Source organism: Toxotes jaculatrix, chromosome 22 (genome assembly GCF_017976425.1).
Source record: "Toxotes jaculatrix isolate fToxJac2 chromosome 22, fToxJac2.pri, whole genome shotgun sequence".
NCBI lineage: Eukaryota > Metazoa > Chordata > Actinopteri > Toxotidae > Toxotes > Toxotes jaculatrix.
Genome location: NC_054415.1, coordinates 13,583,196 through 13,596,907, shown reverse-complemented (window position 1 = coordinate 13,596,907; position 13,712 = coordinate 13,583,196). Strand labels below are relative to the sequence as shown.

At 43.4% G+C, this 13,712-nt stretch overlaps 1 protein-coding gene across 1 annotated transcript; it reads right to left on the bottom strand.

Annotated features, from left to right (window-relative positions):
* Window positions 1-1,913: 1,913 nt before the first annotated feature.
* Window positions 1,914-13,219, bottom strand: tm7sf3 (transmembrane 7 superfamily member 3). The gene is made up of 12 exons (XM_041029958.1): window positions 12,930-13,219; window positions 10,266-10,420; window positions 7,272-7,422; window positions 6,761-6,881; window positions 5,254-5,425; window positions 4,995-5,172; window positions 4,782-4,868; window positions 4,184-4,264; window positions 3,868-4,020; window positions 3,662-3,762; window positions 3,173-3,335; window positions 1,914-3,074 (listed from the first exon to the last, which is right to left on the bottom strand). The coding sequence occupies exons 1-12, from the start codon at window positions 13,009-13,011 to the stop codon at window positions 2,821-2,823; spliced, it is 1,698 nt and encodes a 565-aa protein (XP_040885892.1). The 5' UTR covers window positions 13,012-13,219; the 3' UTR covers window positions 1,914-2,820.
* Window positions 13,220-13,712: the final 493 nt, after the last annotated feature.

The window sequence follows — 13,712 nt, the reverse complement described above, 5'->3', positions numbered from 1 at the left end:
TTTGGTTTCTCAGAGAAAAGCCAGAGTCTCCGATGAACTACTGATCAAACAAACCGCCTCTTTTCTAACAGGAAACACTCACCAGGTCCTTCAGCGGCCAAAATCCTTTTAGAGCAGAATCTACTTGGTGTAGACTGGTTTTTATATGGTTTCTAATTTTGTCGGTGTGTGTTAACAATCTAGTTTTCTATGTGGTGTTTGTGTAAATGTGTGTGTGTGTATATATACAGAATATTATCAGTGAGGCTCTTTTCTTGTTTGGCACTTTACAGAAACCTCTGTGTTTGTCACAATTTGAATGTTGATTCTGTTTGACTGTGTCTCTTCTTCCAGCTACCGTTTTGTCTTTTTGATTAATAAACGGACAAGTGTGTTTAAAAAAAACCACCCTGGCCTCACTGCCTGCGTCTCATTACCCACGTTTCTCTGCTGCACATTGCGCAAGGCTCCAAATGTTTTCGAGGATTTGTTTTCTCCTCTAAAGCTTTAAAACTCTTACCCTGGATACCAAAACTAAGTCCTCAAAGTATTCTGACTGTAAGAAAAACACAAAAAACGGTCTGGTGGAGGAAAATATCTAGAAATGTAGAAGAATTAATCATGAATGCACAACATTATCAGTTCTGTTTGTTGAGTGATTGTTTAAATGTGTGCACAGACTCCTGCAGGAGAGGGAAACCAGCATCTACAGGCCTCGCACCTCCCACGGTGAACCCACACACACAGGTGATTGTGTTTAATTTGGCTGATTAGTCCTCGTGTGTCAGGACTGGGTAAACATGTGCAGGCTGATCATGACTGACACCTCCCTCACTCATGTTGGGTTTTACTGCACCTGGGGCAGGAACAAAAAAAAAAAAAAAATCACAGAAGTGCACTGACAAACAGTGAGAGCAGAAATGTGCTGGAGATGAAGCTTACAAAAAAATAAAAGAAGATAAATGAACAAAACAGAGGTTCAGTGGTTTAGATAGTTATACAAGTCATATGTATGGGGCCAGTAGAGTGCTGTTAGTTTGCATTTAATTTATTTAAAAAAAAAAAGTAAAGGATTTCTATTGCAAAATTTACTTTAATGAATATAAAACATTACAAATTTGATGGGCAGAAGACATTTTTAATTTCTTTTAAATCCTGTGTCTTAGTCCTTAATTTCCAGCCTTTTTTCTGAAGTTCTCTACAAGTCTCCTCCTGTACTGTGCTGCCCTCTAGTGGTCCCAATGAAACACTGCAGGGCTGAGTTGGTTTCTGTGGATGCTGTGATTCACTTTAAAGTTTATAAATGACTCTAAACACAGACTGAAGAAAAAACATGTTAGTATTTCAAACTCAGAAATCTAACTCCACCACACAGATGGTCTTTACATCTTCAAATGGATAAAACCAAACTACTTTACGCTTTAAACTCTACCTCTCTAATTATGATTTAGAGTATAAAACTTTTCCTGATTTTTTTCCCCATATGTTTATGCCATGAATGTATTTGATTACATTGCCTTTGAATCATTGAAGATACACTTTTCCCTGCTTTATATTTGAGTCAGGGTCATTCAGCACAGTAGAGCAGGAGGCTCTTTAGTTTAACTGGATGCAGCTGTGATTAGTTTCCTGAGGCCCAGAGTCTATTTAATCAGTCACACAGGAGAAGCTGGGTTAAAGCCTCCACAGCAAAAAGCAGCGAGTTCAATATCTTTAAAACCAAAGAGGATTTTTCAGGGGAAACGAATAAAAATCCTTATAAAGCTGCTGCAGTCAAGAGGACTCACTTGCAGTGATAAATCCACAGAGAATTATCACTCATACCTTTCAGTTCCTGTCAGTTATGGAACATTTCAGTATCTTTAAGCATCGCTCGCTAACTGTTCACAGTCACAACAAAGCAAAACCAGAGCAATGAAGCGAAGATATGCTTTTACCTGGAGGCATTTATTAAATATCAAAACACATTAAATTACAAATTCCAGTTGACCTCACTTTCCAGAACATGTCTGCAAATTGTCGTGGGTTTTTTTTTTGTTTTTTTGTTTTTTTAAAAGTCCTGAGACCAGAAAGTTCATCTCAGCAGCTAAATAAAATATTGACAGACATTCACGGGCTGAAAGGTCGAAGGTTTCAGAAGTCCACTCAGTGCATCGTGGTCTAAAAGTAGTAGAGAGTGAAACCCTGAGAAAAGTCACGGCACACATGTGAGACATTCAGATTAACAGATAAAGAATCAATCAGTCCAAGAAGACACGCGTGAGCAGGAGTTAAAACATCTGATGTGATTACAGAGGAGGAAAAACACCGCTGTTCTTCTTCTTTTGTGCAAAGACTGAAACATATAAACTGTGCATTGCTCTGTCAGTTTTTTGTTTGTGACCTGCGTGAGCTCATCGTGCTCGTCGCTGTGGACAGAACCTGGTGTGGTTTTGTTTGGACAGCGCCTCGCTGTGTGAATCATTAGCAGTTCGTGACTTCAGTGCAAACAGTGAAATGAGGAGAAGCGACGGACAACACGAAGGAGCAACACCCATGTTTTAGTTATTAAAAAAAAACAACATTCGTGTTAGTTGTCAGGAAAAAAAACTGACTAAAGTTTTGTTTTCAGATTTAAAAATGTCAGTGATATGATCCCTCTCTGTGTCCTTCAGTCAGCTGATCTGGGGTCAGATCCCTGCACCAGTCATGAGGAACAACCTTGATCAACCATCGTCTCTGGCTTCTTTCTAACTCCGCAGAGTTTGAGCCTGTGTGTGTGTGAAAAATGCCTCTCAGCTCAGACCCCGACTGAACGAGTAAATCTGCCTTTAGACAGAGACAACGAGGGGCGTTGGAGGTTCACAGGAGCAGAGGCGTGTGCTCTCCCGCCGGCTCCGCGCGCTTGGTGAGCTGCCGCACTCGGGCCAGGAGGCGGTTGGGCAGCGAGGGGAAGTGGTGGCTCGGGTCCAGGACGTTGGTCTTGCGGCGCTCGCGTTCCTGCAGCCACATGAGGTACGGGCTGGGTGGGAAGAACGGCCGAGAGCGCTCGCGGTAGAGCTGCAGGACGATGCCGCAGACGCCGAGCACCACCCACACTGTGATCATGATGTAGTCTGGTTGAAGGGAGAGACAGAGAGAGTGAGAGAGACAAAAGCATGAGATCGTGCTGAGATGGGAACAAATCATTGGAGGATTTCAGGCGTGAACTCACCGACGGTTTGGAACGGCACGTCCGTGAACATGGAGCTGAAGTTGTTGTTGAGGAAGCGTTTGAGGATGTTCAGCGTGATGTAGGAGAGGCTGGTGTAAATGTAGGCGTTGACGGCCAGAACCACGGCGTAAGCACCGACAACGCCACATGTGACGATGTTACCCTGAAACACAGGAAACACTCTGAATTTAACATCAGGTGTTTAGTCGAGTGTAAAGCGCCACAGCTGAAACACCACAATGGACAAGTTAAAGGAAAATACTGCAAAATAAAACAATAAATAGATTTTTTTTAAGCAAATTTAAATGTATAAACAACAATTTGTTCTTTTATGGGGAGTTACCTGCTTTGACCATCTTTCAAACTATTTAGTTTGCCTCTTTTCACAGTGTCATTCTTCATACTGCCACTAGATGGCACCGAATTGAAGAAAATAAGTCCTGCACGTACTGTGGTGAGTGGGTGAGTGGGGAATGTTGAATCGGTTACCTCTCTGGGCCAACGCACGAAGAAGAGTGGAACCATGATCATGATGCAGCAGAACGTCACCCAGAAAACCACATCTGAGCGCCTGAACACATCAAGGTCACCTGGAGAAACACCACAGCAATGTTCCTGAACATCACGTAAACATTCTGACTGGTTTCCTATTTGGGGGAACCACACAGCTGTTTGTTTTTTTGTTTTTTTCATACCGAGAGGAGTGAAGAGGACAGTGGAGGAGATGAGGAAGCCGAGCATCAGGCCAACCACGACGATGCAGGCCATGACCGACCCGAAACGCCACCAGCTCATCACCAGGAGGACTCCGCCCACCACGCCGATCACTGCCGACAGGGTCAGACGAACTGCGCAGGAAACAGACAACAGTCGAGAGGGACTTTTATTTGGGAGAAAGGAAGCAGTTTATCGCTGCAACTGTGGGGGAATCAAAGTCAGACACATTGTGGCTTTAATCATGTGAACAGGCAGAAAGGCTGTTGATCAAAGGGGGAGGGAAAAAAAACTCACTGTCATAGTTCAGCTCTGTCGTCCTCGTGATCAGGACAAAGAAGAAAAACGCTGCGAAGCTGAATCCCATGCAGAACAGCTCTGTGCGATGAAGAGAGGCAGGAGAAAGAAAATACAGGAACTTTAGATATTACAGTGATCCATGGATGAAACCAACACGCTCCAGAATAAAGACAACGACTGTAGGACGTCCTCCTCCGACTCTGGCATTTTCACATTTCTCACAACTACTGGCAGCAGTGGCACATCACACGTCATGGGCTAAGTTTGGAACAAATACATTTCTGTGTCACATGCATCGTCGCATGAGAGGCGAGGCGAGCCTCCGCTGGAGCCTGATGAGATGAGTTTCTGATGCGAATCTGAATTTTTCAAACCCTATTAGTTGTACCGTGTCAGCACCAGACCAGAGCTGTGCTTCAGTCAGTCATTTCTACGTTTCCATCAGGAAGTTAAGGCTTATAAATCACAGCTGCCAAAGCATGTTCTGTATACACAGGACTAAACTCACGCAAACATCCCCTGGAATATACGTCAATGATATTAAAATATATAACGCAAGAATAAAAATCACATGACGAGAGGTCAAACGACTCACCGCATTTGAAGAATCGATGCCCGAAGAAGCAGACAAACAGGCCGGCCAAGCCAGTGATGGTGAAAAAAACCTTTGTAGATATCTTTCCTGAAAATGAAAAAAAAAAACAAAAACATAACTCATTCCAGGGTTTTCATACAAAAGGTGACAGCACACAGTGCAGGTCCAGAGAGAAACACATTGTGTTACTGTGTGAATGGCACAGGAGCTCACCCAGTGTTCTGCAGCCGTCCAGAGTGGAAGCAAAGCTGCAGGCGTAGGTGTGGATGGGGACGTAGGAGGCCGAGGTGTTCAGCAGAGGGTCTCTGACGATGACCGAGTAGATGACGCCCTGGCCGGGGATGGAGTTGAACACCGCCGTGCTCATATCCGATGATAACAACGTCATGACCTGCGGGGAGACAGGGTGGTGGAAAGTTAGCAGGCTGCGTGTCAGAAGCACTTCAGAAATCATGAAGTTCGTGGTGCCTACACGTCTGCCGTTCTCCACCATGCCCTGGATGTCAGCCACGGCCTGGATGCCACTGAACAGGCTGCGCTCGGACAGGTCATTCTCAGGCAGGAAGTACTGGTAGACGTCGTACTGCAGCCGCCAGCGGGTGTTGGTTTCCGTGGATTCGTCGCAGACCGGTGGAGCTTCACCTCTGACAGGGAGCAGGGACAGACAGAACAAGAGTCTCACTCATGGGAACTTAACAAAATGTTCTTAAACTCAGTGAGACGACAGTGACTCTTCCCCCTGAGCTGAGCGGACCCCAGGCTTTGATAAACACGGGCCTCTTATGTGCATGGAAACTTAATATGATGTATATGTTTGTTTATGAGAGGCAGAGAGAGGCATGAGAACAAGGGGGCGAGAGAAACTGTGAGAGAGTGGGTGAGGACACTAAAACTGAAACTCCATCACTACACACTGTGTGAGCTGCAGTCCTGCACTGGAGTGTGTGAAAGCTCACACCCACAGACTCGAACTATGGCACAGGTCTTACATAAATGAGGTGTATCAGTATAGCTCACAGGCAGGGGTAGAAGGTAAACCTGCTCTGTGAGACAGGACGCTGGTTGCATTGTGGGTCAAAAGCTGTGTCATAGTTCCAAGAAACTGAATAAGATGAAAAAGGCATTTGAAAAAAAAAAAAAAAAAAGAAAACAAACTGGGGATCTGGATGGAAAATGTGTTACGTTGATGTGCGTATAATTTTTGAAAACATGAAAATGAAACAGGCGCACAGAGTCTCTATTCATGATCCTGTGTGGCTAATCAGCACTCACTGACACGGTTCGTCACGAGTGAAGCTCTGCCTGTTTACTCCGCCTTCATGCCACTTCATTAGGTACATCCAAGCTAATACAGCAGCCCTGCAATAAATCCTACCTGTTGTGTTAAGCTGCATTAGGTTTAGCTAGGTGTATCTAATAAACTAGCAACCGAGCGTATGTCCAGCACTAATGAGCATGTGCAGTGGTTCAGTGGTGCAGTTCTACAGCTGATAACTCACCCAGAGCAAAGTAAGAGATATTCATGGGCTAAAAGGGCTCAAAGTCCACCTGACCACAAAGAAACAATCTCTCCAGATACGAGTGATCTCAGCTGGGACGAAGAACTGAAAGCTACGAGCTGACGGGCTGAAACTTTCTGTTCCTCAAGAGCAAATTCAAATAAAGAAAACATCAGTGGAGTCTGTGCAGCTTCAGACGGGCAGGTAATGACACCGCACAAAATGATCTGACGCATGATTATCTGGCACAGGAGAGCTCTGACACAGGCATTCTTGAGAAATTGAAGCGAGTACAATCAGCCACAGTAGAGGAGGAGGAGGAGGAGGAGGCTGTGTGTGTGTGTCGTGTGTGTGTGTGTGTGTGTGTGTGTGAGGTAGAGAGAGAGAGAGAGAGAGCTCGAGATCATTTCAAAGAGTTTGTTGCTGCCTACAGCTGAACAGGAAACTGAGCAGACTGTGCCAGTCACACCGGTGCATTACCTCGAGTATCCTAAGTTTGCCGGTGCAAATCGAACCGTGGTCTCATAGAGGTTGTAGTGAATGTAGATATTCGGGTCGACGTCAAGGTTGGACTCCATGTTACAAGCACCGGGGACTGGGTCTAAACCAGGGAAAACAGATGTAGGTATCGTTAGAAACCTCAGTAGGCATGTTAGGCTGAGAGGAGACTAAACAGCCTCGAGGTTTAGTAGCACCCTGCCATGTCAGGATGACTCGGGTGTTTCAACATGCGAGGAAGATATGTGAGCAACCACACACAATCAGTGCTTGCGCTCACTCACTGTCTGCACGAGTTTCTTACAATCGACTGAGAGTTACATCAGTGTTCGGTTTCAAAAATACTAGGGTTTGCAGAAACTGCTTGCAACTTCCTCATTTCAGACTTCTCACACAAGTTTGAGACAAAAGTTGAGAACAAATCAGAAGGGAAGCACACTGATGTTTTCCAATGACCAGCTACAAGAATCCAGGGGAGCGTTTTAAATCTTACCAGTGCTGGAGAAGGCGAGGATGACCCCGGTGCCTGACACAGTGTCACTATCAGGTGAAGACAGGAACAGTGAGAGGGACGTCTGGCCCGGCTGGAGAGCTGACAGGAGGCCAGAGTCCACTGCTGTCAGAGAGAGACCTGGACCTGGCTTCTGAAACCACACGGACACATCAGTTTGTCAGCAGATGCACAAATAATCCGAAAAAGCACATATAAAGTATGATTAGTTGAGCGTGTTGGCATGCTAACATTTGCTAGTATAGGAATGTCAAGACTTTATGTTCTCTGAAAACTTCACAACACACTTGGTTCTTTGTTCAGTGGATTACAGTGCAGCTGACGTTCAGTACGAGGCACTTGCTGAGGATTATGATCCGCTGCAGTCTGCCCCGCACAGAGAGGGAAGTTTCTCAACAGCTTAAGTTAAGAAAAGGTCAATGAGACTGTGGAGACTAAAATGTTAAGAAAAAAAAAACTTGTGTTTGTGTTTGGAAAGTGGGCAAAGTCCTTCACAAGAAACTGAGTCCCTAAAATACCTGGAATCTGCTGTTCCAGTAACATTTGAGAAAAACTAGTGTCCATCTGTTTTAGGGAATTACTGAGCTTTTTTTAAAAAATGTAACTGTATATTGGGACTTGTTTTTTTTAAGACTAACATCTCCAGAAGGAAACAGTGGACCTGGAGCTAAGAGCCACAGACAAGGTGGGGGAGGTTGTAAATGATTGACTATAATAACACCAGCTGTTTCCTTTAAAGGCAAGCTGTTACGTGGTATTAAACTGACAGTGGAAAAATTCCAGAATAAATGTTTATTTGGATGAAAAAGATTCAAACATTGCATTAAATTGAAAGTCAAACTTGATTAACGGTTAGTGTTTGAGTCAAAGTCTGAAGTGTGTCACACAGTCCGCCACATCCTGAACTGGCAAACCTCCAGTCCACATGAACTACCAGAGAAAAAAGAAGACGAGGAAGGCGCTCTGGGTGACACATGACAACCACCAAATCTGATGCATTAAAACCTGCCTGCAACTGTTGCACTTACACACTCCACTTTTTATTACTCTGCATGAGAGCATGGCGTGAGGCCTTTTTTTCCATAATCACATCTCACACCCACACACACACACACACACACACACACACACACTACAGATTTGAAATACAGAGGAGTATTTCCTGGCTAAGATCTCACACCCAAGAGAGAGACACTGCTAAAACATGTGCACCATGGAACAACTGTTAAAGCACACTACACTTAGATTTGGTGTCAAAGTCAGAACATTGATGGTGTGACAGACAACAGAGGGTGAGACGTCGTTCTCAGGGTACATTTCCACATGCTGCATATTTTCAGTCAGCAAAATGCTGACTTGGTGTTGTGCGACGAGCCCGGCATCGTCGAAGCACAGTGCCCACACAGTACCACTCTCAGTCCGACTGCTCATACAATAACTCCGTTGTATAACACGGGCCTTGCTCAGAGAGTGCTGCAGTGGTTGGTGACTCTCCATTCGATGTGGTTTCCTCTGAGTTTATCCAACACGCCGCAGACGAGCAACTTCAAACCATCCGAATCACAAATGCGTAAAGGGGCTGACAACTTAATGCGACTGCTCATCGGTCACCAACAGGAAACAGGTACCACAGTGATTCAACGCATGAGCCAAAGCTTTCCAGTCAAAGTGCTTTCTAAAAAAAATCCTCTGGTGCACAGAAACGGAGGAGTTTTTATGGTTTGTTGAAAATAACCAGAGAAGAAGAAGAAGAAAAAAAAAAGGACAGTCCACATGGGCAGCAATAAAAACGAAGGCTGAGAAAATAAAGAACAACACGCATAAAAAAGGATCCTGTGGTTTACTACTTTGAGTGAGAGTGATAAGAAAAAGGAAAAATTTGGAAATTAGTTAAAGAAAGATAACAATATAAATGAAACTGAAGCATGTAGTGTGCAGTGCTCACTCTTTATTAACTTGTCTGTTTCAATTCAACAAAAAAAAAAACACTTCCTCTTTTTCACTGTGAATTTCCTTTTTAGATTTGGGTGTTTTGGGGCTACTGATCTGCTCCATGTCAGAGTCTGGAGTCCGTTTGCGTCAACAGGCTCTTCTTTATCGGGGTGGGAGGGGATTTTCTCCCACAGAGGAAGCATTCAATCACATGGATTTTGTTTTCTTTCCTCCTGTTTTCTGCTGTTTCCATCACAAGGAAAAATAGGGATAAACTAAATTAGGCTGCATGCCCGCCTGTGCTGCTTGGACCCAAACGGAGCCGTCCCCTGAGACTAGTGGGACAGAGGCCAGAAGGCTTTCCCTCAGGGCCGCCCTGTCTGCTGCTTATGACCACTGGACTGTACATCAGCTGACTGCCACATCTCTCAGTGGGTCAGACGACCTCACTCACAAAGCCTCATTCACTTCATTCTCAGAGGTAAAGGTCACTGTTCATAAACTATGAGGCATACTTTCGATTTCACAGTTTAGATTGTGTTTTTATTGTTTCCCGTGACCACGCCATAAACACATGTGCCTCTCTACCTTACACACGTTCAGAAACCGCTTACAGTTTAACGTCACGCTCTCAGTGCGGTTACTAAAGCATGAAGATAAACATGGAGAAAAGCACTTACCTCATCTACTGATATCATCAGTCTCATCACAGTTTTATCTGTAAACCTTAAGGTAAACCGTGGCGACGCATCAGACCCCCACACAAACAAATATTTACCTACAGCCGCACACAGAAATCTGGGGAGAAACACTCAGGCCTTCATCTTAAATAAAGGAATTAGTTAATCTAACCAGCAGCTGGTTAGTTTAACTTTAACCAACGTTTTCATTTATATCATTTAGTAACCTACAGACTCTCCAGGTAATTCCAGCTGTGTGTCACAAGTGTTACTGCATCAGGCTATAACCACATCCATCCAGTTAGCGGCCATTACTGCAGGTTTAACGCTGTGAAACCAGTGAGGCTGGTCGACTCTTTCTCACCCTGGTGTAGGAGAGAGTGGCGTTGCGGTGAAGCGTGTGAAACTGCAGAGTGACGAAAGCCACGTCCGAGGGGATCCTGGACACCACGGCCTGCACCGTCTCATTCTGGGAGACGCTCACGTTCTGGAAAGTTCCCGGCAGGAAAATCACCCGGTCTGTGACAGAGAGGGAAGAGTCTGATTTATTTCAATACAATCTTTAAACCACCATAAACCACTCACTACACACCACACACCGTGGGCTGCATGATGTTTTTTTATTTAATCAAAATTATATGTTTAATATTTTTTCGCACCAAGATGGAATAATTTAAATTACTTTATTGCTGCTACGCTCACATTCCTGTTGCCCTTCTTCATTTACACATGATAGCACACTAAAGCCCTGCAACAAACTAAGATGAAGTTACAACTACTCTGTGCTTGTCAATAGTTTACTGACTTTAATAAAACTATACAAACATAAAATAACTTAAGATGACTCTGAAAGTTGCGACCTTAACTGCAGGGTGGAGCCAAATTCATTTATTTCCTGCAGATATCTCTCTCTCTCTCTCTCTCTCACGTGGTCTTGTCCGACCATTACTCAGCTTGCGGTTGCACAATATATTAAGTTAAAAAGATTAAGTTTGTTTTCATGTTTCTGCGAGTTATCCCCGGACAAGGACAATGAACGTGAAAGACACAGGGCTACATGCAGAGTAAATTCCATTAACATCAGAAACAGCAGCTTTGATAGTTGATGCAAAGCCAAGTCGGCAACGTAAAACCAGGTCAGCTGTACTCTGTGTTTTGAAATAGTGAAGCACGCCATCACCAGTTCTGTGTAGATAACCAGATTTTATCAGTGATGGCTGCTTACGCTGTAATATAATAACAGTTCTCTGGCCTGTAAAGCAACAGGTCAGCTGTTTATTTCAAATATTTCTTCTTAGTTAAAAAATCCAAACCAAACTTTAAAACCTGTATATAATATTGCAGTTTATTAATAAAAATCATTTGTTGGTCGGTCATGCTTTCAAACCCCGTCTTCAGCTTTTATCTGAGGACCTATGGACTGACCAGCAATGGTAAAACGTATCTCCCTCTTATCAATAGCTTACGTCAATGGAGATATATTTTCTCATGCTCTCATCTATTTTAAGAAAGACAGAAATGATGAATTAACTCTTAAATAACCTTTAACCGAATGTGGAATGTGCAGAGAAGCTCTGACACTTGATGTGCTGCGTAATGACTCCCCTCCAACGATTACGCTGCAACAGCAAAGATCCAGCAGTTAGATGTGACAAGAATGTGCAGCTTGACCAATAGTGTCCTTCTGTTTGCCAGTGCTATACCTTTGATTTCACGGAGGCAAGTGTTTCACAATGACTGCAACTTTAACATCAAACGGGGAGATGAACTGTGAGACTGAACTTTACGCTGTTTATCTCTCATTGATCATGCTGATTTGCTGTGTTTCTTGATTAGCAACGTGTGCAGCACACAACCTGTACAACATGACCTACAAAGGAACCCGTTTTTCTGCCACACGTCTGCCACAGCCTCTAACCAACTGACTCTCAGAGGATTCACACGATTGTATTTTAGTTCTTTTCCAAAAACTAGCAAACACACCTACGTATTACTCAGTAATGTTATAAAGAATGCTATACTGCTTGGATCACATGGATGGTCTTGTTATATTTGAGACATATGAAAAACAGAGCACAGGCATGGTAATTCAGAACACATATACCTGAGTCAAATTTATGATAAACACAAACAAACAGTGTCCTGTGATGTTCTCTATACTATTTCATAGGCTTTTCCACTCTGACAAGAAGGACATTAGGAGCAGAAAGACTGAATACTTATGATCAAATTCTAAATAATTTAATACTGACACAGACTGTTGGTTACCTGTGCCTTGAAGCTGCAATCTGAGACTTTCCACATGGTTACAAACTACAGCATCAAGCCTGATCGTTTTCATCTCACCTGGCTGTTGCTGGCATTCAGCTATCTGGTCATTATCAGAGTCAACTCTAATTTCTTTCACTATCACACTCTCTGACAACACCCACCATTTCTTTCCCTCACAAGACTCAAAATTTGCACTGTGTTAAATGAACTTTGGTTTTTCCGTCTGACTTTCACCAGATAAATCACAGTGTTTATGTAATGATACTCTTATAATACTGTAACATACATTAGGACACTGACTAAACATGAACTCAAAACTATGATTTCCTGTTAATATCCCTTTATGAAGATGACATGGGTAAATATTAATAGATAGACATTGTAATGACCCCCCCCCCCACACACACACACACACACACACACACACAATCTCCTTATATTAATATATAGTCTGTTAAAACGTGTAAATGATAACCAAATTTCTTAATTCACATCACTATAGCTGAGGTACAGAGTATATCAAGTTATATAAACATTAAGCGCAGTGAGAAATTAAAATATTTAGCTAGCTACAGCTACACAACAAGAAGGCGAGAGACAGTTCAGTGATTTACATACAGTGTACAGTAGCTTCATCTCCTACACAGTTGCCTAATACAAACCCCCACTGTTAAGTGTTTTAAAGACTGAAAAGGACAAATAAAATCAGACATCGGAAAGGTGAAAGCACATTAAATTGCTAGCTCCAGTAACTCACTTTCCACTTGAGCCTGAACTTCGCGCATCGAGGGAAGAAGCGGCAGCAGCGGCAGCAGCAGACAACAAATCCAACGAGACATTTTCCTCTGCTTCGTTTATTTGATCACAAAACGCTTCAATGTGCCGCTCAGTAAATTCATTGGTAACCTCTCAGTCTCCTCTGTTTGGGCAGAAGTCCTTGCGATCGCAAGAGCGACATGCTTGACTGAGGTGAGAGGTCTTCCAGTCAGTGTCTCTGGCAGGACGGACTCGATGCAGCTCGCACTGGAGAACGATGTTTCCGCGAGAATCGCGCCCTTAGTCCCGCGATAGCTCCTCCTGCTCTCTCTAAACAGTTTATAAGATCACTACTCTGATTGGAGAGGACTCACTGGCCAGCAACAAGTAAATATGACTGAACAAATTAGACATTTTCTAGCAGCATCTTGCTTTGTTTAGATCTTTGTTTTTCATAGCTGGTTGGTTGGCTTTCGTAATGATATGCCACTTATAACAGAATCCACTGTAAAGTCAACGCTGGCTCTTCACTAACATTTACTCACAGATGAGCATCAAACTCACTAACACCATGAAGAATTATTTTACAAACACACAAAGCTGTAAAAAGCTGCTGGATTTGATTTGTTATATTTATTAAAATGTTCTTCAGGTGTTAAGCACCACAATGTGGGAGGAATGCTTCTGGACTGCTGCAGCTCTGCAGCAGAAAGGGTAGTTGGATGTTACAGCATATCCTGTGTGTTGGATACTGTTTCTATTCCTGCTTTTAAGCCACTGTGGA

What these genes read in the sequence shown, in the direction of transcription:
- tm7sf3 (XM_041029958.1), bottom strand. Translation starts at nt 13,011, where the DNA reads ATGTCTCGTTGGATTTGTTGTCTGCTGCTGCCGCTGCTGCCGCTTCTT. An exon ending in AGTTCAGGCTCAAGTGGAAA is followed by an intron (nt 10,421 to 12,929) that starts GTGAGTTACTGG and finishes TCTCTGTCACAG; the next exon opens with ACCGGGTGATTTTCCTGCCG. An exon ending in CCACTCTCTCCTACACCAGG is followed by an intron (nt 7,423 to 10,265) that starts GTGAGAAAGAGT and finishes GTGTGGTTTCAG; the next exon opens with AAGCCAGGTCCAGGTCTCTC.